This window comes from Lontra canadensis, unplaced genomic scaffold (genome assembly GCF_010015895.1).
Source record: "Lontra canadensis isolate GAN:19392208 unplaced genomic scaffold, GSC_riverotter_1.0 scaffold93, whole genome shotgun sequence".
NCBI lineage: Eukaryota > Metazoa > Chordata > Mammalia > Carnivora > Mustelidae > Lontra > Lontra canadensis.
Window position 1 is genome coordinate 5375590 of NW_022631087.1, and position 23478 is coordinate 5399067.

At 44.8% G+C, this 23478-nt stretch overlaps 2 protein-coding genes across 6 annotated transcripts in view; both read left to right on the forward strand.

Annotated features, from left to right (window-relative positions):
* The window catches only part of HMGXB4 (HMG-box containing 4), a 31732-nt gene extending 13139 nt beyond the window's left edge, over positions 1-18593 (forward strand). For all 4 annotated transcript variants that reach the window (XM_032836541.1, XM_032836538.1, XM_032836539.1 and 1 more), the window contains 6 exons: positions 6925-7006; positions 8023-8087; positions 9066-9171; positions 9621-9790; positions 15817-15939; positions 16438-18593. In XM_032836541.1, the coding sequence (XP_032692432.1) occupies positions 6925-7006; positions 8023-8087; positions 9066-9171; positions 9621-9790; positions 15817-15939; positions 16438-16482 (591 nt within the window). In that variant the 3' untranslated portion in view covers positions 16483-18593. The remainder of the gene's footprint in view (positions 1-6924; positions 7007-8022; positions 8088-9065; positions 9172-9620; positions 9791-15816; positions 15940-16437) is intronic.
* Positions 18594-22092: 3499 nt separating this feature from the next.
* The window catches only part of TOM1 (target of myb1 membrane trafficking protein), a 42160-nt gene continuing 40774 nt past the window's right edge, over positions 22093-23478 (forward strand). The window contains exon 1 of one of the 2 annotated variants that reach the window (XM_032836542.1): positions 22093-22242. In XM_032836542.1, coding sequence (XP_032692433.1) covers positions 22191-22242 — 52 coding nt within the window. In that variant the 5' untranslated portion in view covers positions 22093-22190. The remainder of the gene's footprint in view (positions 22243-23478) is intronic. The other variant, XM_032836543.1, reaches the window with a different exon arrangement.

Sequence of the window (23478 nt, forward strand, 5' to 3'; positions counted from 1 at the left end):
AACATCTTACCATGTTCCATTCCTTTCGATAATGCCATGTCTTTTCAAAGCTGGTCTTCTGGGATGGCTATGGTAAAAAGCCACAGTACGGCATGAAAACCCACATGGGCACCCAGCTGAGTTCGGGGACTCTGGCTTTGCACATTCATGAACATTCTGTATAAGTAAATTGTTATAGTCATCATGGGAGACATTCCAGAGAGCCATGGAAATGCAAGACCTGGAACTCAGTGGAGCAGTTGAAGCTGGGATGAGAGCTGGAGTGTTCCTGTGCACTAAATGAAACCTGTGAGCGGGGAAGAGGGAGGAGAGCCCAGAGCAGAATCCCATAGAACATGCACCATGGGGCACCCGAGAAGGAAGGGGGGAGCAGTGGTGTGGGAGGAGAAAGCAGAGAACAGCCCATGTCACAGAAGTGAGGGAGCAGACTGTTCGAGAACAGACTGGACTCCGGTAGAGAGGCTGAGGAGCTCCAGTGCAGCGGGGAGAACGGGAGCCAGCCTGGCCGAGTCCATGCAGGGGTAAGAAGCAAAGGCAGCAGGGGCGGAACTCTCACTGGAGAATCTTGATACAGACGAGGGGACTGGGCTCTGTCTCCGGGGAAACATAACACTGTGCTGAGTATTGTCTTGGTGGGGGGCTTTTTGTGGTTTTATTTGTTTGCCCGTATGTTGGTTTGTGTCGAATCCTGCTTTCTGGGAAGGAGGGGAGCAATCATCTGGTAATACCTTGATGATGTCCCCTTTGAGGTCATCCCCATGGAGTGGAAGTCTTTGTACTGGAGGAACAGGATCCGGTAACATTGCAAAGATACCTTTCTTTGGGTTTTACTAAATCAATAAAAGCCCATTCACGGCCACTCAAAATAGTATCTGTGATGTTGCCACTTCAGAGGCATGCCTCCGGTTATCTGTGTGTTTCCAGAACGTTCATGTTTCCTCTAAGCAAGCTGAGGCCAGCCAAGTGGCCTGGTGTCTGGCACACTCAGACATTGTTGTGGATCAAGTGATACCCCGAAGTCTCGGCTGTAGCTAGACTTGTCGTGCTATTACACACGTTCTCCCTCTGGTAAATGACAACAGCAATGAATGGTAAAAGTCAGGAGCTACCATCTAGTGTGTGTGTCTAGGTATACAACAGCCGCGGCATTTGGCATCTCTCCAGTCTTCACTGATAGGTATTAGTAGCCCCATTTAACAGAGGAAGAAGCTGAGAAGAAAAGATACGGAGCTGGAATTTTAATTGAGGTGTCTTTAACCCCGTGCCCAGTCTTTCAGCTTACTCCATGGCCTTCTAAATTTTCAAGAGATGCTCGTCCAGTGCCGGATGTCTTCGTCGAAGCTAAAAGTTGGTTCTAGGTCAAAGGAAATGGACGCCGTGTGCTAGTGTCTGAGATCTGTCCCACTGGGACATACAGACATTGTTTCTGAGTCGAAGAGACCCGAGTCTGAGGAAGCGTAGACATCTTGGGCTCGAGTACCGCCGACTTGGTCCTCATTCTGGTCTGTTGCTTACCGGCTTTGTCCTTCGGTGGTGCTTGCTCGCGGCTCCCTTGTGCAACACAGCTGTATAGTGGAACAGCAGTTTCACAGAACATGCTCCGTCCGCACAGGGCCTGGCCCCGTAAACAGCCGTGGGTACAATTTCTGTTTTTTATGCTTTGGTCTTCCAAAGCATAAAGCGTGTTTGGAAACATCTTTTTAAAGCTTTTTTCTCATCTAGTCATTTTGCGTATTAGACCAAACAAGGAGACTGTGCTCTTACGGTTTTGTTTTTGTTTTGTCTTGTTTTATAATATAACATTGACCTCGTAGGAAGGCGACTGTGCAGTTATCTCACCTCTTTGGACAACTGTGAGGATCTAGAAAGAAAACAGGGTATGCAAGGAGCAAAAACAAGTTTCCTGCAGCTCTGAAGAGCGCTTTCTGGGTGCTGGGGAAAGGAACTCTGGCCAGAGATGAGTCACATGACCTCCCTGCCCCTGTTCTGTTCATTGTAGAAGGGCGAACTAGCACCACAGGCTGTGGATTCACACACACAATTCTGAGACTTTGTTATCCATCTAGTGCTTATTTCTAATGCACTTAAGTTGTGTCGGGCACTGGCCAGGTGCTGTGGATTAAAGGTGAGTAAGTTGCCTTGCCAGCCAGCATCCTTTCAACTCAAAGGATGCTCTCGGTGTAGGAAGAGAGGCCGGCAAGTATGTCAGTGAGTCAAGCCTCTGTGCAGGCCTGTGCGGAGTGCCGAGGGAGTACAAGGGAAGCCTGGGCTGTCAGGGAAGGTTTCCTCAGGCGGGCCATATCATCTGAACTGAATCTTAGTGCCAAACAGGAACTATCTGGTAGAAACGAGGAGTAGATATTTCATTTGAGGAATGAAAGGTATGTGTGAAGGTACTGAGAAACCAGGAGGCAGAGGATGTTCAGAGAAGCACAGGAAGTCCGCGTGACTGAGGTAAAGCCAGCAGAAGGTTCGAGTAAGCGTGGAGAGGCAGGAAGAATTGCTGCAGGCCTGCCTTCTAGGAAAGGGTGGTGGAGCTGAGTCATAATTAGTACATTATGACGAGAACAGCTATATCTATGGTTTGTAATATGTTCTAAGCATTGCACTAAGTGTTTTATCTGTGGTATATCAGTGAATTTTCATAGGAACCCAGTGAGGTGAAGACCGTATCATCTCCATTTCACAGAAATAAGCTCGAAGAAGTGAAATAACGTGCCCAGGGCACCCTCCTGTTTCAGGGGCAGAACAGGAATTTGAACCCAGGTCTTTGTGATTGCATGATCCATGTTCTTTCCTCTATACGGAAAGGTTGTTTAAATTATACACAGTGGTGTGTTATGAGACATAACAGACATATAGAATATATTTTAGAAAGATTTCCATTCAGAATGGTTCAAATAAAAGCTTTGGTGTGAAAACCTTACTTCTCTGGCACCTATTCTTTTAGCCAGATCAGATTTAGGGATCTCAGTCAAATTGGTTGAGAAGAACATCTTGGTTACAAGTACGGGCTCTGAAGCCAGGCTGCCTGCATTCAGATGCTAGCCGTGCCTCTCCTACCTGTTGGACCCTGGAGCTCAGTTTCCTCATCTTTAAAGTGACAGTAATGGGGCGTCTGACTGGCTCAGTTGGTAGAGCATACAATACTTTATCTCAGGGTTATGAGTTTGAGCCCCATGTTGGGTGGAAAGATTACTTTAAAAAATTTAAAAATTAAAAAAATAAAATGGCAGTACTAACGTAATTTACCTCATAGGGTTGTTTTAGGGTTTAAGTCAGTTTCTCCAGGCAATGCTTTATACGGCCTCTTAGATAGTATTACTATCAATGAGGCAATTGGGTTCTTGGCATCAGCAGAAGAAAGCCAATTTTTTGGTGGTTTGTTTTGTTTTGTGTTTGTTTTATGTATTGCCTGGGAGTGGGGACAGAGGGGGAGGAAGAAAGAATCTTAAGCAGGCTCCACGCCCAGTGTGGAGCCCTATGCATGGCTCAGTCTTATGACCCTGAGATCATGGCCTGAGCTGAAATCTTGAGTTGGCTGCTTAATGAACTGAGCCACCGAGGAACCCCTTGTTTTTGTTTTAAGGTTTCATTCATTCATTCATTTATTTTAGAGCAGGAGACAGCTCCTGCACATGGGTGCAAGGTTGGGGTGGGGGAAGAGAGGGGGAGGGAGAGAGAGAGAATCTTGAGTAGACTGTGCACTGAGCATGGGAGCCCAACACAGGACCCGATAGCACGACCCTGAGATCATAACCTGAGCTGAAACCAAGAGTCTTAACCAGCTGAGCCAGCCACCCAGATGCCCCAAACCAAGGTTTATTTTTAGGATTTTATTTTTAAGATTTAAGATTAAGTTATGTTTTGCCTTAAGCCCCAGATGTTTTATCCTTCAAAAACTCTTAGACTAGAGTTTTGGGTGGGCTTGAAGAGGGATTTTCATCAGATTGTCCAAGAGTTCTATTTCCCAAGACTTAATCATGACTGCTTTACAATATGCTTTTGACAGTTTAAAAAGTTACTCTTTGAAAGGTCTTGATATTGTGGTATATGTCATCAAACACTTAAAAGGAGCTTCTGGCTGCGCAGTTACAACACTGTGAGTCACACTTAGTAAGTGGATTTGTTGGCAGTCGTTTGCTACTAATAATAAAGTATATGATAAAGTACCCAAGTTTTTGGAATATTAACACTGTATTAAGGGGAGTCCTGTTATTCCAGATGTAACCAGCGTGATTCACTTGCAGTACTGTGTGTTTCCTTGTGTTGGAAAGTCTAGAGTGGAATTCCTGGTCTTGTCTTTGGAATCATGTAGAAATGTTTTGTAGGCATAGAAATCACCCATTGTTTGTATATTTCTAACTACTAAACTACATTTAGAACAATCTCTGTGCCCTCGAGAAAGTTGGACTCTTCAGTTTGAATTCCAGACTTTCGGTCCACAGAGGGGAGTTGCATTTTGCATGGTGTTTAAGTTCTAAGGTCAGCACATAAGGTGAGAATTTTAAGTAGTCCAGGTTTCCCTGAAAATCCCCTAGGAAGGCCAGCTTCACAGCTAAGGCTGACAGACTCTGAGTCCAACAGAATGCCAGCCCAGTGCAGCTGGTTTCTTCCCAGCACCACGTGGAATCATTGGCGTAGATTCAGGAGCCATAATTATTACTTTTTTAGTTGTTAGCTACAAATATCAGAATCACACTTCAGTAGTGAGTTGCACACACTAAGAGAGATGGATAGGAACTATCTAGGGAAAGCAGATCCATGCTCTTTGTCACACTAACTCCGAGAAGTAGGTTCGTGGAATCACCCAGACTAATCAGTCCATCTCTCATGCGTGCAAATGGCCAAATATAGAACTTACATGAACTCCCCTCTGTGCAGCGCCATCCCGTTGTATCCAGGGCCCGATAAAGGGGGATTTGAAGGAATTGAGCCTTAGAACATTTGTGGTTATGCAGCTGCTCCCAAGTGAATAACAAAGATGCAGCACCCAGAACTTATTTCTGTAGCATCTTAAAACAGGACTGGCTTCACCAGAACACCAAAAATAAGACCGTCACTATTTAGATGAATTGGTTAAAGTAAAGGCCTTGTTGCTGTTCTCTTTATCAGGTTGAGGTCAAATGATTTTACCTTATTATCCTTCACCAACATTCCTTATTTAAGTTTTTTTCTAAAAAGGCTTGTATTGGCTTTTTGGTTGCTACAACTTCTATTTTGAAAAATGCAGAGGGAATAGAAAAGAACTGATAGTAGTTTTCCCTTGTAGCCTAGCCGAGTACCACAAATTTGGCGGTGCAAAACAGCATCCACTATTATCTCACAGCTCTCTGGATCAGAAGTCCAGACAGCGTTCATCTGGGGTTTCTGCTTGATTCTGGCCAGAGCAGGGGTTCTCTTCTGAGGTGAGATGTCCTGTCCTCTTCAGGCTCTCTCTTCAGCATTCAGTTCCTTGCAGTTGCAGAACTCGCGGCAGCTGTTTTCCTCAAGTTCAAGTCCAGCAGGAGGGTGTCTTCTGTTGTGTCTGTTCTCTTTCAAGGGCTCTTCTGACTTACCAGGATAAGTCAGGCTTACTCAGAATGCTCTCCCTTTTGATTAACTCACACTCGACTCACTAGGGACGTGGGGCGCCTGGGTGGCTCATTCACTTAAGCATCCAACTCTGGATTTTTGGCTCGGGTCATGATCTCAGGGTCATGAGATGGAGCCCCGCATTCAGGCTCTGCACTCAGTGCGGAGTCTGCTTAAGATCTCTCTCTCCCTGTCCCTTCCCCTGCCTTCTCGCATGCGTGCTCACTCTCAAATAAATAAATTAATTTAAAAAAAAAAAAGTTCAACTCACTAGGGACCTTAACTCTGTCTGCAAAGTCCCTTTTGCCATATAACAACAATCATGGGAGTGATATCCCACCGTATTCACCAGTCCTGCCCACACTCACCAGGAAGGCATTCATTATACAAGGCGTGTAAGCCAGCAGGTGGAAATCCTGGGAGCCATCTTGGAATTCTGTCTGTGAGAGAAATAATCCTGTAATAATGTTACCAAGTACCCACCGAAGTACCAGATACTGTTTGATTAATTCCCACCTCTTCCTCAAATGGTATTATCCATGTTTCACTTACAGGGAAACTAAAGCTCAGGGATGAAGCAGTTTGTGTTGCTAATAAATAGTATGGTCATGGTGGCATCCAAAGCCTGGGCTCTTTCCATTTTGCTTTATTATTACCTTGCTAAATCCTGTCACTCTTCCTTCCCTGTTTGTGGAGGTGTCATGATACAGGGAAGAATAAGCATGTTTCATGCACAAAGCAGTTTGTTGAAGCGAGAGGGATTCATCTTCCACTGACTACCAAAGAATTGTCTTCAGTTATTATTTACTTCTCACATTGTACCACAAGAATGTGAGTAATAAAATAATGATAACCTACAAGTAACAGGAAAAGCAAGATCAGGAAACTTAGTAGAAGACTAGAAATCAAAACCAGAGGAACAAAAGGAAAATAAATTTGGCTCTTGGCCTTCTGGTCCCAAAGTAAAGGGAAATTATATGGTTCTTCTTTTCAAAGACAAAAATAGCCCAGGACTGGATCAAGGTTTTCTCAGCACGTAGTTCCCAAAGGAACATGTAACATGGCATCGTGTGTAGCAAGAATGAATGGCTTTACAAGTAATCATCAAATAGTGGCCACAATCTGAAAAATCTAGTCATGTAGCAAGTGGTTTTTATTAAGTAAATATTAAATATAATTACAAATTAAATATAATTAAAGATTATCCTGTTTAAGAAGCTGGTTAGGGGGTTAGAATTCTTCCCTTGATGAAAAAGTATAGGTCTCTTCTCTGTTTTGTAACCGTGGATTCAGGGTTACTTGACCTGTGTTCTAATGAAGTCTTACCCTGTTCTATTTTTGTGACACTAGCCAAAAAAGAAGAACATGTCAGCATACCAGGTGTTCTGTAAAGAGTATCGTGTAACCATCGTGGCTGACCATCCAGGTATAGGTAAGAACATTTCCGGTCTTCAGTTTTGTTACTCAGCGTTTGTATTTCTGCTTCTGTACGGTTAATTCAGCCAGTCAGCAGGCACCTTCTTCCTGTTGTATTAAAAGAACACAAATCTCACTTCTCCCCACAGTTCTGAAGTCACTTTAGACTTTGTCTCGGTCCACCCCATCCATAAAAGAGATAAGCTTTCTGTTTATAGCTCTTAAAATGATAAAGCGGGAAACTGAGTAAAATGAAATGTTCTGAAGTACAGTATGTGAACCCGCAGATGTTTGTCTCCAAGATCCTTTAGCTAACCCTTCCCTTAATCTGGCCCTTGGGTGTGAGTTACAGCAGAAGGACTTAACATTGCTCATCTTTGTTTCTAAGTCAGAAGTTATGTCTCTGAGTCGGAAGAATGCTCCGCCACAGACCTTGACAAGACACTTCACCTCTACAAATCTCATTTGCCTAATGTGTACGATAGCTTCCCAACCTGCTTGTCAAGGTTGTTGGGAGGCACACATGAAGTGCCGTAAAGGATGTGAGAGTTTTATTAAATAAAGTGTGACCTTGCCATACAAATGGAAGGGCAGCATTGCGCATCTGGAGCGCTGCTTCTGGGCCACTCGAGGGAAATTCTTTGGTTCTCTGCTTTTGAAACTTGCTAAAAATCTAACAGCTTTTATCACGTTCCATAGAACGTAAGTTTTCTTTAGCCCAAGTGGATAAGCTCTGTAAAATGAGATTGAATTAAAAGACACCAGAAAGATGCTTAAGGGAGAAATCCCTGGAGAATAGATGTGTGAGAATTTGAGCCTGTCTCATGACCACTAAAATAGCCCCTTCCCTCCCAAGAGAAAAGAGTCAAGAAAAGTGATGGGGTTTTAGTTCGGTTTTCTGGAAGAACCTTGTGCTATTTAAATCTGAGCTTAGAAAATCCTTTTTCTGGTTTTTGCTCTTATCAATCTTCTGTTTGGTTTATAGTCAAACCTTTACTGTGTTAACATTTTTTCTTTACTCTTTTATGCCAGATTTTGGGGAACTTAGTAAAAAACTGGCTGAGGTGTGGAAGCAATTGCCAGAAAAGGACAAACTGGTAAGTACACTTCCTTACAAACATGGTTTTCCTTGCTTTATGCCTTCCAAAAGTGTCATTCTCCTATAGCCCATCCAGCCAACAGTGAAAACAGTGAAAAAAAATCACAAATCAATAGAAAATGGTTTGGCAGAGGGCGTTAACACTGGCTGATGCCAGTTTACTCTAGTGAGAAGTCAGCTGCAGGAAGGCTGTCTTTTCTAGCCTCACCTAGTTTTTTTCCAACAACCTTATATTTGAGCCAAAAATGGCCTCACTTGGGCAGTGTTTACGGGTCCAAAGAGAATCTAAAATCAGCCCTTTCCTGCAAACCACCACTGGTAAGACCAGATCTGAGAATGGAGGAAGGTCACTTGCCTCCTGGTTACTGCCGATCAGAAATATGGGCTGTGCTCACTAGGTGAGCTGGTTTCGGGTCCTCCTCCTCATCAGCCGTTACCAAATAATCCATCCCACTATCAAAAAGCCAGGAAGACAATGGAAACTGGTCCTATCAGAATCATTCCCAGTCACTCTCCAACCAGGTGATGTGAAGGTGATCTGGGAATTCATCTGGGTGAAATGAAAATACTTGTCACCCAGGTTAGGTTATCTTTCGTTCCCATTTTCCGTGTCATTGTCATCCTATGGTTGGCGTTGCCATCCAGTAGGATGGCATGTTGAACCCCGTGGACAGCATACTGAGCCACATGTTTACCCTATGATTTTACATTTCGACCTGCAAGTAATCTCAAAATCCATGCCAAGACCTGCCCATTAACATAGAGGAAAGTTAAGAGTCCTCTACTAAGATACCACGGTGGTCAGCATCTGAGGCCTGTTCAGTAACCTTCAGCTTCAAAGTTGCTGTTCAGCCCCACCCGCCCCCCTCCAGGCTTTCCTTTCTTTCCTTCACTCTCCTCTCCCATAACTGCTTTCCCTTTTGTGTCTTGTCCTGTTTCATTTATCATAATTTCTTTGGCCCTGATCTGACTGCAGATTTGGAAGCAAAAAGCTCAGTATCTGCAACACAAACAGAACAAAGCAGAAGCTACAACTGTGAAAAGAAAAGCGTCCTGCTCGGAAGTTCCTGTGAAAGTGAAAGGTAGTGACTGCGACCCTGTGTTCCCTAGAGCGTTGTGAATCTTGCTTCTTTACTAGGAATCAGGAGAGCAGCCTGTGTCAGAAGCAGATCTTGATGCGGAGATGTTATTACCGAATATTACAGGTTGCAAAAAAAAATTTAGAAAATGTAAATCAGAAGTCACCAAACTTTTTCTGTAAAGGGCCAGAGTAAACACTCTAAGCCTTGTGGTCCATAGGCACTCTTTGTCACATATTCTTTATTTTTTCTACAACCATTTAAAAATGGAAAGCTATTCTTAGCTCACGGGCTATACAAAAACAAGGCTTGGGCCAGAATCTGGCCCACAAGCCCCTACTTTTGCCAAATGCCTGGTATAGCTCATAAAAGGGGGAAAAGCAGCAAGAATATCTTTGTGATGTTCCAAGCCATAGGCAAGTGTTCTCTCTCTCTTTCATCTCTGTTCTCAGCTTCCTCTGCAGGAGTACTGTCACCCCAAAAGAAATCCCCGCCCACCACCATGCTGTTGCCAGCCTCTCCAGCCAAAGCCCCTGAGACAGAGCCCATTGATGTCGCTGCTCATCTGCAGCTGCTGGGGGAGTCCCTAAGCCTCATCGGACACCGCCTGCAGGAAACTGAGGTGAACGTGACTGTCAGCGTAGCTTGTTTCTTACAGGATATGAGTCCATTTACTCCTTCCACGTGCATCATTGAGCAATTACTGTTGTGTGCTAGATTATTCCAGGTGCTCAGGAAACGATGATGAAGAAAATATACACCAGTAGAACCGTCCAGAGATTGGGACTCTTCCTACTGGCTCTCGAAGTTTATGTTCACACCATTGCATATTGCCACTGAACAATGGCACAGAAAGGAGTTGCAATCTCCTATAACTTTTTTCCCCCAGTTTTTATTGAGATATAATCGACATATGATCCTGTAACTCATTTTGATTTTTTTTAATGCAATGGGAAAAATGAATACAAAGGCCATGGAAATTTTAATCACTTGTACTTCGAAGACAGTTTGAATTTTTCTGCACATTTCCAGTAAGGTCTTGGGTAGACAGAGTAAACTGTACAGGGGATTAAGACTACTTCTACTTCTTTGAAAATGGGTAGCAAGGGGCACCTGAGTGGCACAGTTGGTTAAGCGTCTAACTCTTGGTTTCGGCTCAGATTGTGATCTCACGGTGATGACAATGAGCCCCATATTGGGCTCTGCGCTGAATGCCGATTCTGAATGCTTAAAACTTTCTCCTTCTCCCTCTGCCCCTTTACCTGCCCTGTCGCCCTCATGCTCTCTCTCCTGCTCTCTAAAATAAATAAATAAATCTTAAAAAGAAAGAAGGAAGGAAGGAAAGAAAAAGAAAGAAAATAGGTAGCAAATAGGGAAATCGAGATTCTCAAGCTCTTCATTACTCTGTGTTAAATTATACAGCACTGTGTGCCCTAGGGAGATCTTTGTCCCTTTAAGCTTCAATTTCAAAATCACTTAACCTGCAAAGCTGTCATGTTCCATTTCTATTACCATATTCAGTTTCTAATCATATTGCCCCCTTGGCTAACTCAGTAGTGTAGTATTTCAGTTTTCCACTGGGTCCTAACAGGACATTCCAGCAAGGAAGTCAGTCTCTGCTACTAAAGCCATTTCTAAGCTAAGAAATCAGTGTTGGAATATGAAGTAATTCACTTGCTTCTCTGTGGAAGTTGTATTTTTTTTTTTAAGATTGATTTATTTATTTGACAGAGAGATAGCGAGCACAAGTAGGCAGAGCGGCAGGCAGAGGGAGAGGGAGAAGCACGCTCCCCGCTGAGCAGGGATCCTGATGTGGGGCTCGATCCCAGGACCCTGGGATCATGACCCGAGCTGAAGGCAGCTGCTTAACCAACTGAGCCACCCAGGCGCCCCAAAGTTGTATTGTTAATATTATTCAACAAATAAAATGCCAAAGACCACAAAAGATGAAGGTTATCCAAGTTTTTTGGCTAATTTCAATAACTTAGCAGGTTTCAAAACAACTAGGGTATTTTCATATAGGTTCAGATATTTAAATAGATACAGATATTTCCAGAATAAAATATCCTGGGATTCTTATTTATGATTCTTATTATGATTCTTAGTTTCCTAAAGTTAGAAGTAAACATGATTTGTTTTATGCCCCTTCCATATTCCACACTTCCCCTGATATTTCCATTTAGTTTAGCAATTATTTGTTGAGTACCTAGGCATTATTCCAAAACTTGGGGGAGTAGAAAATCTGACTGTCTTCCTGATGGTTTCCAGGTGATATCATTAGGAAACTTACAGTTTCACTGGAAAGGTAGAGCACATACATAATCAGCCATTAAAACAAGTCAGCTGCTATGAGCAGCTGCTTGGAGAGAGTTACACATACATGAGCCTAGAAAAGGGAAAAAGATTTGCACAGGTTTTCTAGCCCACTTTATTTTATGTAACAAAGGGTCTTATCGAGATCTAATTCACAAACAATAAAGTTTACTTTTTCGAATTCTAGGAGTTAGCGGTTTTCAGTATTTTCACAGAATTGTGGCCTCATTGCTACCTAATTCCAGAACATTTTCGTTACTCCCAAAAGATACTCCACACCCATTAGCAGTAATTCCCAGTCCCTCTCCAGTCTGCTTTTTCGCAGACATCCGCCACTTGAATACATCCTCACAATTTTGCAGTTTCCTTGCACCACTCACAGTTATTTACCTTATAATTTTATTTGACTAAATCTATCCATGCTTTCACAATCATATCCTTGATATCACAAGTCTGATATTCTAATTTTTTTCTAATATAGTACATCATAATGGGTATGTCAGAATAATATATGTTCACCTATATGCTACCTAAAATTACATACTATGCTTTAAGGAACATTGATGTCTACAAGTCACTCATTTAGAGATTGGATACCAGGAATCTAGTAAAATTAAGTGACTGTTACAAGTGGACACACTGTGGCAGAGCCCAGCGTCCATTACTCCTAACCCTTTCTCCCTCTTTTGCTCTGTGCTGAACTGATAACAGCGAGAGTAGCTAGAGAACAAAGAGAGTTAGGGGGAGTCAGGAGAGATTTTGTCAAAGGGAGGTGCCCTTATAAGAGGGCCAGAAAGGATCTGGAGGGTTTTGTCTCATGGAGACTTTGGAGAGAGACCTTTCAAAACCAGAAAATGGTGCACATCTGTTTCTTGACCTTAGAGTCTTCCACAGAGATGGATGAGGAGCCCCAGTGGGGCCGTAGACCCCCACTCCCACTTTAACCAGATCTTCTATCTGTTTTGCATATTGAGATTCCATATCAGAGTTTCTTGTAAGTTTTTATTTCAATCCCAGTTAGTTGGGATGCCTGGGTGGCTCAGTCAGTTAAGTGTCTGCCTTTGGCTCAGGTCATGATCCCAGGGTCCTGGGTTCAAGTTCTGCATCAGGCCCCTTGCTCAGCAGGGAGCCTGCTTCTTCCTCTGCCTGTCGCTCCCCCTGCTTGTGCTCTCTCTCTGACAAATAAAACCTTTTTTAAAAAAATTAAATAAATTCCAGTTAGTTACCATGCAGTATAATAGTTTCAGGTGTGCAGGATAGTGATTCAACACTCCATACATCAGTTGGTCTCATCACAACAAATGCATTCCCGAGCCCCCATTACTTATTTCACCCATCTCCCTGCCTGCCTCCCGTTTGGTAACTGTCAGTTCTCTATAGTTAAGAGTCTGTTTCTTGGGGCGCCTGGGTGACTCAGTTGGTTAAGCAGCTGCCTTCGGCTCAGGTCATAATCCCAGGATCCTGGGATCAAGCCCCGCATCGGGCTTCCTGCTCAGTGGAGAGCCTGTTTCTCCCTCTCCCTCTGCCTGCTGCTCTGCCTACTCGTGCTCTCTCTCCATCTCTCTAATAAATAAATAACATCTTTTTTTTTAATTATTTTTTTTTATTTTTTTTAAGATTTTATTTATTTATGTGACAGAGAGAGACACAGCAAGAGACGGAACACAAGCAGGGGGAAAGGGAGGAGGGAGAAGCAGGCTTCCCACCGAGCAGGGAGCCTGATGCGGGGCTTGATCCCAGGACCCTGGGATCATGACCCGAGCTGAAGGCAGATGCTTAACCACTGAGCCACCCAGGCGCCCCTAAAAAAATTTTTTTAAAAAGAGTCTGTTTCTTGGTTTGCCCCCCTCTCTCTCTTTTTAAGATTTCATTTATTTATTTGAGACAGCACAAGTGGGAGGGGCAGAGGGAGGCGGAGAGAGAATCTCAAGCAGACTCCACACTGAGTGCGATGCCCTGACGTGGGGCTTGACCTCAGGACCCTGAGATCTCAACCTGAGCCGAAACCAAAAGTTGAACATTGAACCAGCTAAGCCGCCCAGGCGCCCCATCTCCCTCTTTGTTTTCTCATTGCTCATTTGTTTTGTTTCTTCCACATCAGGTTTTATCTGAAAAAAAGGGTTTTACTGCTAAAATGATGAAAATCTAGAACATCCAACATGTAAGGTGGAGGAAGGCTGAAAATTAAGGCTGTAGCCCAAATTACAGAAGGTCTCAAATGTTCTCAAATGTTTATACTCTGCTATGGAGGAACTGCGGGTATTTTATTTTGTTTTGTTTTGTTTTGTTTTCAGTAGGGAGAGATGTGATCAGAGCTTGCATTTGGTTTTCTCTGGAAATATCTTCTATTTCAGATTGGGAATGAAAAGAGACTGGTACTGGGGAGAAGTTATATAGCAGTAATGCAGTCCACAAATGACAAAGATTTGAATAATTCAGCATATACTTATTGAGGGCTTACTGTGTGCAGAATACCAGTAGTTCTTGAGAGAATATAAAAAGGAATAGGACATGATTCCTGCCATCAAGTTGCTTATAATTCATTAGGAGAGTCAGACATAAAATATTAACTGTAATTAACTCTAGGGCAAACTAATGGAATAATTTTTTTTTAAGATTTTACTTATTTATTTGACAGAGATCATACATAGGCAGAGAGACAGGCAGAGAGAGGAGGAAGCAGGCTCCCTGCTGAGCAGAGAGCCCAATGCGGGGCTCGATCCCAGGACCCTGAGATCATGACCTGAGCCAAAGTCAGAGGCTTTAACCCACTGAGCCACATGGGCTCCCCTGGAATAATATTATTAATTATTAACTGGTTGACTGCTTCCTCAGCCAGCTTTTGTTCAGATGCCTCAGGTGGATTCTTTCATGTAATTAACACCAAATCTTTATAGGGCAGAATTTGTGTTTCTGTAAAAGGGAAGAACAGAGAGGCTAAGTAACTTGGTCTGGAGTTCAGCCCCAAGTGCTATAACAGAGGCTTGAATTTGGTGGCAAGACCTCAAGGTCCATGCTAATCTTAACCCCTTGCTGCATAGCCTCCCTTGGGAAGAGGTGAGGGGAGCCTCTTAGGACAGGGGGAAGGAAGAGTCAGCGATGGCAAGGCCTTGAGACTGGACAGTCGTGTGAGTGGTGGTGACTTTAGCAGAGAAAGGATTCTAGGAGGAGAGAAGGTGATCTCACTTTATGGCATGTTGAGATCTGGAAACACAGAGACCTAGCAGGCAGTTAGAAATGCAGTTTGAGAGGCGAAGATGCTGGTAATAATCATAACTACTGGTACTTTGTGAGTATTTACCATGTAACTGGGACCATCCCAAGCACCTTACACCTTTTATTTCCCTTAATCCCCTCTGCATAGGTTCATTTACAGCACAGCATAAGAAGCATCTTGCCCCAGGACAGAAGCCATGAGTTGGGGACCCAGCGGTCCTGAGCCCAGAGCTCATTCTCTGAAGGACTCTGCTGTGCTACCTGGCCAGTTGGCATAGTCCCACAATGCCTCTAGATAAAGCAGGTGCTACTGGAGCTGGGCAGGCGCCCTGGCAGCAAGCAGTCTTATTTCTTATCTATTTGAATCACAGAAGCGGGGGGACATTATGAATTGTGCAAGATATTAAAATTTGACATGAACTCAATTTACTTCTTTCTGAGAGTGAACAGTTCAACCCAGAAAAGTGGTATCGTCAGCTATCAAAAAGCCACATAGGTGGAGAAGTACACGTATGTGTGTGTCACATGTTAGTGTGTAGGGCTATAGAACTTTCGTCGTTATCACATTTGAGCTATATTCATGGAGTTCATAAGAAAAGTACTTCTGCAGGCACCTGGGTGGCTCAGTCGTTAAGCGTCTGCCTTCGGATCAGGTCATGATCCCAGGATCCTGGGATCCAGCCCCGTATCAGGCTCCCCGCTTAGCAGGGAGTCTGCTTCTCCCTCTCCCACTCCCCCTGCTTGTGTTCCCTCTCTCACTGTGTCTCTCTCTGTCAAATAAATAAATAAAATCTTTAAAAAAAAAAAAAAGAAAAGTACTTTTGCACACATGAACTCCATAGATCTTCTCTCTGGAGTAGGTTAGTCTAAGTGACTGACCTTAGGTCGTACAGAGGGTGAGTTAGGAATATAGAAAGGAACCTGGAAACGTATTGTGAAAATTTTCTTTTTAAACAACTTACAGAGTTATCAAAGCAGATACCTTCTCATTTCTGCTGCAAATTGCAGAGAACTGGCAGGACTTAAAGAACAATGTGAGGAAAGCAACCAGAACGTGGAGGGAGCATCAGGAGTGGGCCTCGAGTTACAACCTGCTCTCCCTTCCTGCTCTCCTTTCAGGGCATGGTGGCCGTGTCCGGCAGTTTGTCAGTGCTTCTGGATTCCATCATCTGCGCGCTTGGCCCCTTGGCGTGTCTGACCACACAACTACCTGAGCTGAACGGCTGTCCCAAACAGGTCTTGGTGAGTTGTCCTTGGATTTTTTTCAGCCAGACCCCTCGGGAGCCACAGAGGCCCTGCCTTAACGAGCTCTGTCAGACACAGGCTCACATGGCTTCCTGGCAGATGGCACGCCCTCTGTCCCTTGGCCCACAAACACGTTACCGTATTGCTGAGTGCAGGCCATGCCTCCAGCGCAGCTAGAAAGCGTGCCGTTTCCCTACACAGTCCTCTGGAGGGAAGCCTTCTAGCCCTGAAGGGCTTCAACTCCTCTGTGGCCTGTTTGGTCTTCTGCACACAAAGAAAGCACAGGAGTCTTCTGCCTCTTGCCCACAACGACTAATGGGAAAGAGCCAGTAGAGAAGCTTCTAGCGGAGCAGAGAACAGGCTGCCAGCTTCACACTCCCGCTGCTTTCTCTAACTCTCGGGTTCCCTTCTCATCTCTCTCCCCTGACAAAGAAATAGGTCTCGGGGAACTAAGGTAGAGTACTCTTCAGCTGAACCTTTTCTCTTATTTTGCAGTCAAACACACTAGACAACATTGCTTACATCATGCCTGGACTGTGACAGCGAGGAGTCCCGGGACAGAGACCTTATCCTCCCCCATTGCTGGTTTGTGTATATAGGACTGTTCCAGATCCCTTCACTGGCCTCCGGGTGTAGGTTTTAAATTTTTATATATATACATATATATATATGTATATGTATATATATATATATAAAATGTACAATATATACATAGGACTGTAACTACTTTGCTTTTAATAATTTTATGAAATGGCAAAGGTTTAGCCAAGAAGAAACCTTGGCATGAATATGGGCTTGGGATTCTTTTTTCTCCTGTGGTGGATAAATCTGCCTTAAAAATCAGTGTAACTTGGGGGCTGGGGGCTTGTTCTGGGTGCCAAGGGCATCTCTTTATGGACAGCTAAAATGTGATTTTTTTCCAAACTCAGTTGTACCTCCAGACCCATCACTGACCATTTGCCTTACCTGTCTTACAGTCGGAAATGTAATAGGAAAGATTATGGGAAGATGCCAGGTGACTAAACATACAAAGCCTTTCAATTTGAAGTGACCTAGGTAGGAAGTGATGAAATCATTCCCATCTTACAGTTACTGCAGTGGCTTAGGTGAACTTCGTAGGGGGTTCATTCCAATTCCTGCTACACAGGTGTCCGTGTCTCAAAATTTCTTGTAATCATTGGTACCATTAGCAGCCTCAGTAGGGGCCAAGGAGTTACGTGAGCCCCAGCAGCCTAAAACACCTTGGAGAGGGTAAAGTTATTGCACAAGTTGAATTGCATATATTGTGAGATGACCCAGAATATTCCATCTGCAGAACTAATTGCTGGTATCTTCCATCGGCGGCATTAGCTTAGTCACTGAGTCCTCACAGGTTTTGCTGCTTAGTTGCTGGATGGTTGGGGAAGATGAACTTTGCCCAGCATGATTCTTGGGTTCATCCCGTTGGCTCCCCTGGTGGACAGATAGATACCCAGTGTTCTGCATTCCACACATAAGTGAATTGCAAAAAAAAGTACTCGATTCTCATGTAGGTTTATTTATGTGCGCGTGTGAATGTGTTTTAATTATGTGTATTTAACTCTTTAGAATCTCTTAGATTTTAATTTATCCTGTAAATTTCTGTATATATAATTTAATAACAAAAGTCTCCACCAGCAACAGCATGTGGAAGATGCAGATTTGTCATTTCTTCCCTCCGTCTTTCTTCTGGTCTCTGAAAACTCCAAATCATCCACATTTTAAGGTATCGTGCCTCAAAAAGGAATCATTATGTCGGGATTCTAATGCTTTATTATTCAATAATGTCAAGAAAGCATAATTAAAAGGAATGTTACCATTCGCAGCTGCCCATTTTTCCAAAGAACTAGACTTTTGCTTCCCAGTTCCAAAGAAGACAGTTGAGCACTTCAGAGCTGTTTTTCAATCTGGTGTGAGATTCCCTGCCAAAACCAAGCTCCAGGGTAACTGTGCTTTCCTTCCCGGGCCTAGACGGAGCACGACAGCATCAAAGTAGATCTTTGAGGACCATGCAGCCAGCCTGCGTCTGGCTTAATCCCTTCCCTCCTCCCACCGGTGTGGTCCCGGGGCTTTGTTTCCTCATTGTACTCTGGCTGCTGATCCGGCCCTCAGCTCAGAGCGGTTGTGAAGTTTAATTGGGGAAACACAAGGAAATGGGTATGTTTGGGAACCAAAATCAAGAAGAGCAGAAATCTGGGTTTGATTTTGTGTGTTAGACCCTGTGCCACGCCTCATCTGTACCCATGGAAGTTTCCTGTTTGACACAGGGTATATCAACGAGGGGCCTTGAAGACACGGATTAGTATGGAAGAAGTCAATCCTACCCTTGTCATTTGTGCACATTAATGAAATCCTGATGAGGACCTACTTTTTGTTTGTTTGTTTGTTTTCCTTTAAACCCCAACTCTATTGTATTTGTATTTAAATTTGTACACATTTGTATAATAGTCTGTACCTTGTGGAATTTGGTACTACTAGAGGAAAAACTTTGGATTCAGACCTTATTGCAGTTTTTATATCATTGTTTTATTTTGTTTTTTAAATAAATTCTAGTGGTTTGATCCAAATCCCATTACAGTTGTATAAAGAAATAAAATTTTGTACTTATATTATTAAAAATCACATTTTTAATATTTGTAGTCCAGTCTCAGGTATCTTTTCCCTGTTGCTGACCAAGTTGCTATGAAATTGTAAAAACTGTCATTTTCCACCTCTGCCCCACTCTGATTTTCTTAAAAAGAAAAATATGTCTGGAATAGAGGCCAAGTTTCTGATCTTAGCTATTTTCATAACATATATCTTGTTCTGTCTCTATTCACTTTTACATTGTAGAGTCTCATGTTCTCTCTCTTGCAAGCTAAAAACCAGTGCCTCTGATAAGAGAAGCTCTGTTCACTGATAAATGAAATTGTGTGTACACCATGTGTTGGCCTAACACAAGAAAGTAGCAGTTGTGTATTAAGGGTCACATGTGAACTGTGTGCTTAGACGGGATATATTTCATGCTGTTTCAGCCCTCTCCTGACTTAATGAGTGATGTTGGGTAAGTCACTTAGTCCTTAATGGGCATCTGAAGTCCCACCAGTAAAATAGTGTTCAGGTCACTCCCACCCCCAAGCCTGTGGCCAGCCAGCCTGACATAAGTGTCTAGTAACACTGTGAACATTTAATATATGGATATCTGACCTCTCCAGGTAAAAATTACAGTGCAAACCCAAGGTGTTACTAGTCACAAATAGTGGAATATTCAATCAATGGGAAGGCTGACCTCCTATGGAGAGGCTACAAGAAAGAGACCAAGACTGCTGAGTGACTAGGAAAGAGTGATTTGCATGTTTTCTCTCCCTTAATCCTCCCACTAAGCCTTATGAGTGTTACCCCCCTTTACAAATGAGAGAGATGCAGAAAAGTGCACTTCCTCGGGTCACACGGCTAGTAAATGGCAAAGCCAGAAGCAGCACACTGGTACTGCTGACCCAGGGCCTAGGCTCTCTTCTGCCCCAAACCACTTTCACAGTTGATTCATGTACAGAATCCATCAGAATCCTCCTCTTTCATCCACAGTCCTGAGCAAATGCAATCGTAGGAAGACTACCCAAGACATTTCCATTGTTCAAATGTCTGCTTGTCCCGGCTGGCTTTCACTAGACGGGCCTCACTTTCCTTATCATGCTATTGTCTGTCAACTTTGGAGGCAGAGGATCTTGACTTTTGGACTTGAAAGGGGGTGCCTGGGTGGCTCAGTGGGTTAAAGCCTCTGCCTTTGGCTCAGGTCATGATCTCAGGGTCCTGATTGAGCCCCGTATCTGGCTCCCTGCTCAGCAGGAGTCTGCCCTCCACCACCCCCCCCACCCTGCTCATGCTCTGTGTCAAATAAAATATATTTTTTTAAAAATGTGCTTTATGCCCAACATGGAGCTTCAATTCAGGACCTTGAGAACACGAGTGACATGCTCTACCAACTGAGCCAGCTGGTTGCCCCTTAGCAATCACTTTTTTTTTAAAGATTTTATTTATTTATTTGACGGAGACACAGTGAGAGAGGGAACACAAGCAGGGGGAGTGGGAGAGGGAGAAGCAGGCTTCCCGCCAAGATGGGAGCCCGATTCGGGGCTCGATCCCAGGATCCTGGGATCAGGACCCAAGCCGAAGGCAGACACTTAACGACTGAGCCACCCAGGCGCCCCAGCAGTCACTTTTAAAACATAGTTTTAATCAATTTTGTACTCCACTTAATGTTTGCCATTTACATTCCTATCTGTTGTGTTGACAAATCCCCATATTTCTAATTTAAGAGCTATATAGTATTCTGTTTTCATGGAGGTGATAGGATTCCACTGCCTGTTTGGGAGTATGTGGATTGTTTCTGCATTTTCACCATGAAGGATACAACTTGTGGCTGTTTTATTCTTGTCAATAAAGCCAAGATCTGTCCATAATCACTTGAAACCAGAGTGGTGCAAGGAGGCAGGCACCTCATTCAGATAAATCACCACCAACATGAGCATGTTAAAGGTTGCTAATGGAAGAATCCAAAAGAAGTTTATGCTAAAATAACCTCCTTACAACTGAGCAATATGCTTAATGAAGAAATACATGGAAGGTCCCTGACATGGAAGTCATGTTAATGTACATTCCACCTTTATAATCCAAATACCATGATTTGGTAGATTGATTTAAGCACCTGGGTGGCTCAGTCAGTTAAGCATCTGACTTCGGCTTAGGTTATGATGTCAGGGTCCTAGGATCTAGCCCTGCCCAGCAGGGAGTTCTGCTTGTCCCTCTCCCTCTGCTTCTCCCCCCACCCATGTTCTGTCTCTCAGATAAATAAAATCTTTAAAAATAAATAAATTTCCATGTATTAGTCACCATGCTAGACAACAGTGGCGAGAAAATAGACAGTATCCCAGCCCTCACAGGGTAGCCAGACTAGTGGGGAGAAGGGCATTTATGAATAGGTCTCATCAGCCTTATTAAAACACTTCCCAGCGCAGGGGTACATGACTTCCATAAAGTTCTTATATTGTGCAGTAAAGCTACCAGCCCCTGTGGCTGCTCAAACAAGTTAACATAAGTAAGTGATTAAGTCGTAATTTAGGTTCTCCATCATCCTAAATTTGTACAATCTACTAGCCTTTCCAATTAAAAAGTCACAATTAACTGACCAATTAAATGCTCTGCAGGAGCCCAGACTACCAAAGCAGCGGTTATTATATCTTTTGGACAACATATGATCAAAAGAAAAAAACATAAAAGGTCAGATCTGATCTAATATGTGGTACATAGGAAGGTTGAAGAAAATCTTAGAAGCCTAAAACTAGGAAAGGCCTTTGAGATTCTCGAAATTTTTAACTTGGGGTCTACTGCTGTACTTCGGGGACCCCAGAAAGTCCCTGAAGTTTAATTGTATCTCTACACTTTTTTCTTCAGAAAGGTTGGTGGTTTTCTTCAAGTTCTCAAAGGAGCCTGTGACCTAAAAAATAAGAAAAGTTATACAGTCCTTGATCTAATTCCAGCATCTGGAGAAAATGGAAGCTCGCCGGCCGAATCACACAGTAAATGGTAGAGATGGGTCCCAGGCCCCACTTGTAGCTACATCCAGGTGCTTTCTGCCACTCTGGGCTCTAGCCCATTCATCGCTGCAGATCACTGGGTTGGTTCTGTGTCAAGGGCTAGCAGTCCCCTGGTGCTGGCCTCCAATTTGAGATAAGTGAATGTGGGGGGCAAGCAACTTGCACTTGCCGCAGGGAGGCGTGGACATCAGATAGGAAGAACTCTATCAGGGCAGGGAGACAATAAGCCAGACGATGCCGTCAGCCCCATTGTAGTCTGGTGAGGTCACTAGAGTGAGAACTGGTCTGAGCTTGCTACGTAACCTTATCCGAGTCGTTTCCCTGCTCTGACACCCTGCTTGACAGAAGCGCTCGAGTGGTAGGTCACGCCCTTAAAAAAACACCGGGGCGTGGCATCCCTAAGCCACGCCCCCCAGACCCGCCCCAGGCCTACGCGGAGCGTGGAGTCCACAAACGCCGAATGAGTGGCAGTGAGGTCATCGCCCTCCGCCTCCGGGCGCCCTACCCTCCACGTTAGGGGCGGGGACTCAACTCCCTTACGCCCCGCCTCCACGGACGCCTCCTCGCGGACCGTCCGGCACGTCACGTGACAGGTCGGCGGCGCTGGCGGTTGCTGTCAGCTGATTCCCCCGGTTGGTGGCTGTGGCAGCCGCGGCGATGGACTTTCTCCTGGGGAACCCGTTCAGCTCTCCGGTGGGACAGCGCATCGGTGAGTCACCGGAGGCCCGTCTAGCCCCGCCGCAGGGCCCCGCACCCGGCCTCGGTCCCCCGGGGCGCCTCCAGGTCCCAAGCCACCCTCCCGAGGGAGGTTGGAGGGGAACGAGGCTAGCGTGTCTCTCCCCGACCTGGCCCCGCCCAGCCTCCCGCCTACCTTGATTGACAAAAGCCGTGGTCCATTAAGAAGCCTTGATTTGTGATGGGTGCCCCCTCCAGCCAATCGCTAAAGAGGGAGGGCGGGTCCGGGCGGCCGGGGCTCAGCCAATGAGTGGCTGGTGGGGTTGTGAATCCAGGGAGAAAGTTTTGGGGGTGGAAGGGGCTGCTTGGTTTTACCGTTTGGGGGTCCCTGGCCTGTGTCCCTCGTCGCCTTCCCAGCCCGGGTCGTGGCGCCTGGGCTCTTGCCCACTCCCTCCTGGCTTGCCAGGCTCTCGGGACACGGATACCGGAGAAGGGCTCTAAGTCCGTTCTCTCAGGACCAGGATTCCAGGGCTTGGCGTCTGGGCTGGCGACTTGCGGGGACCCGGCCAGGCCACCCTGCTGCGCCCGGGGCCCGGCCAGACGCTGGCGAACCTGCCAGACCAGCAGCAGGTCGGCCGCACGGTCGCAGACTCCCCGAGCTGGAAGCGACCTCAAGAACCACCTGATTCCTCCTCCCTCGTTTCTCGGTGGCGGGGTGGGCCAAGCAGCCTGGCCCGAGGCACAGGCTCACTTAGAGCCCAGATCCTGACTCTCCTGCCCCCTGCGGACGGGAGACTTACTAGCTCTGTGACGTTGCATCTTTGCTTCCTCACCTGTAATTAAGGGTATATTAATGGTCCCTGTTTTTGTGGGCTTGTTGTGAAGGTTCAACACGTTAATAATTGTGAGGTACTTAGAACCGTGCCTGGCACAAGGGCTTGCTATATAAAATAAAGTGGTAATACTCATCCTCTGTTACTAAGGTACCAAGTGAGGGTGGGTAATCTCTGGAAATGGCTGAGCGGTGGATGTCACAGGTCCTCCTTGCTGTGCACCAACAGGGGGAAGAACCACAGGCCCTGGCCCAAACAGCTAACACTTCCCCAAGGGCAGTCTGGACGGGCCGCTCGAATTAGGAAACTGTGGCCAGTACTGTGAAATTCTTCCTTCATCCTCTTGATGGCTGTTAGTGTTCAGTACAGACTAGGAAAATTGGAACTTTTAGACATTCTTTCCATTCTTACTGTCTTGGAAGCCAAATCCACTTCAC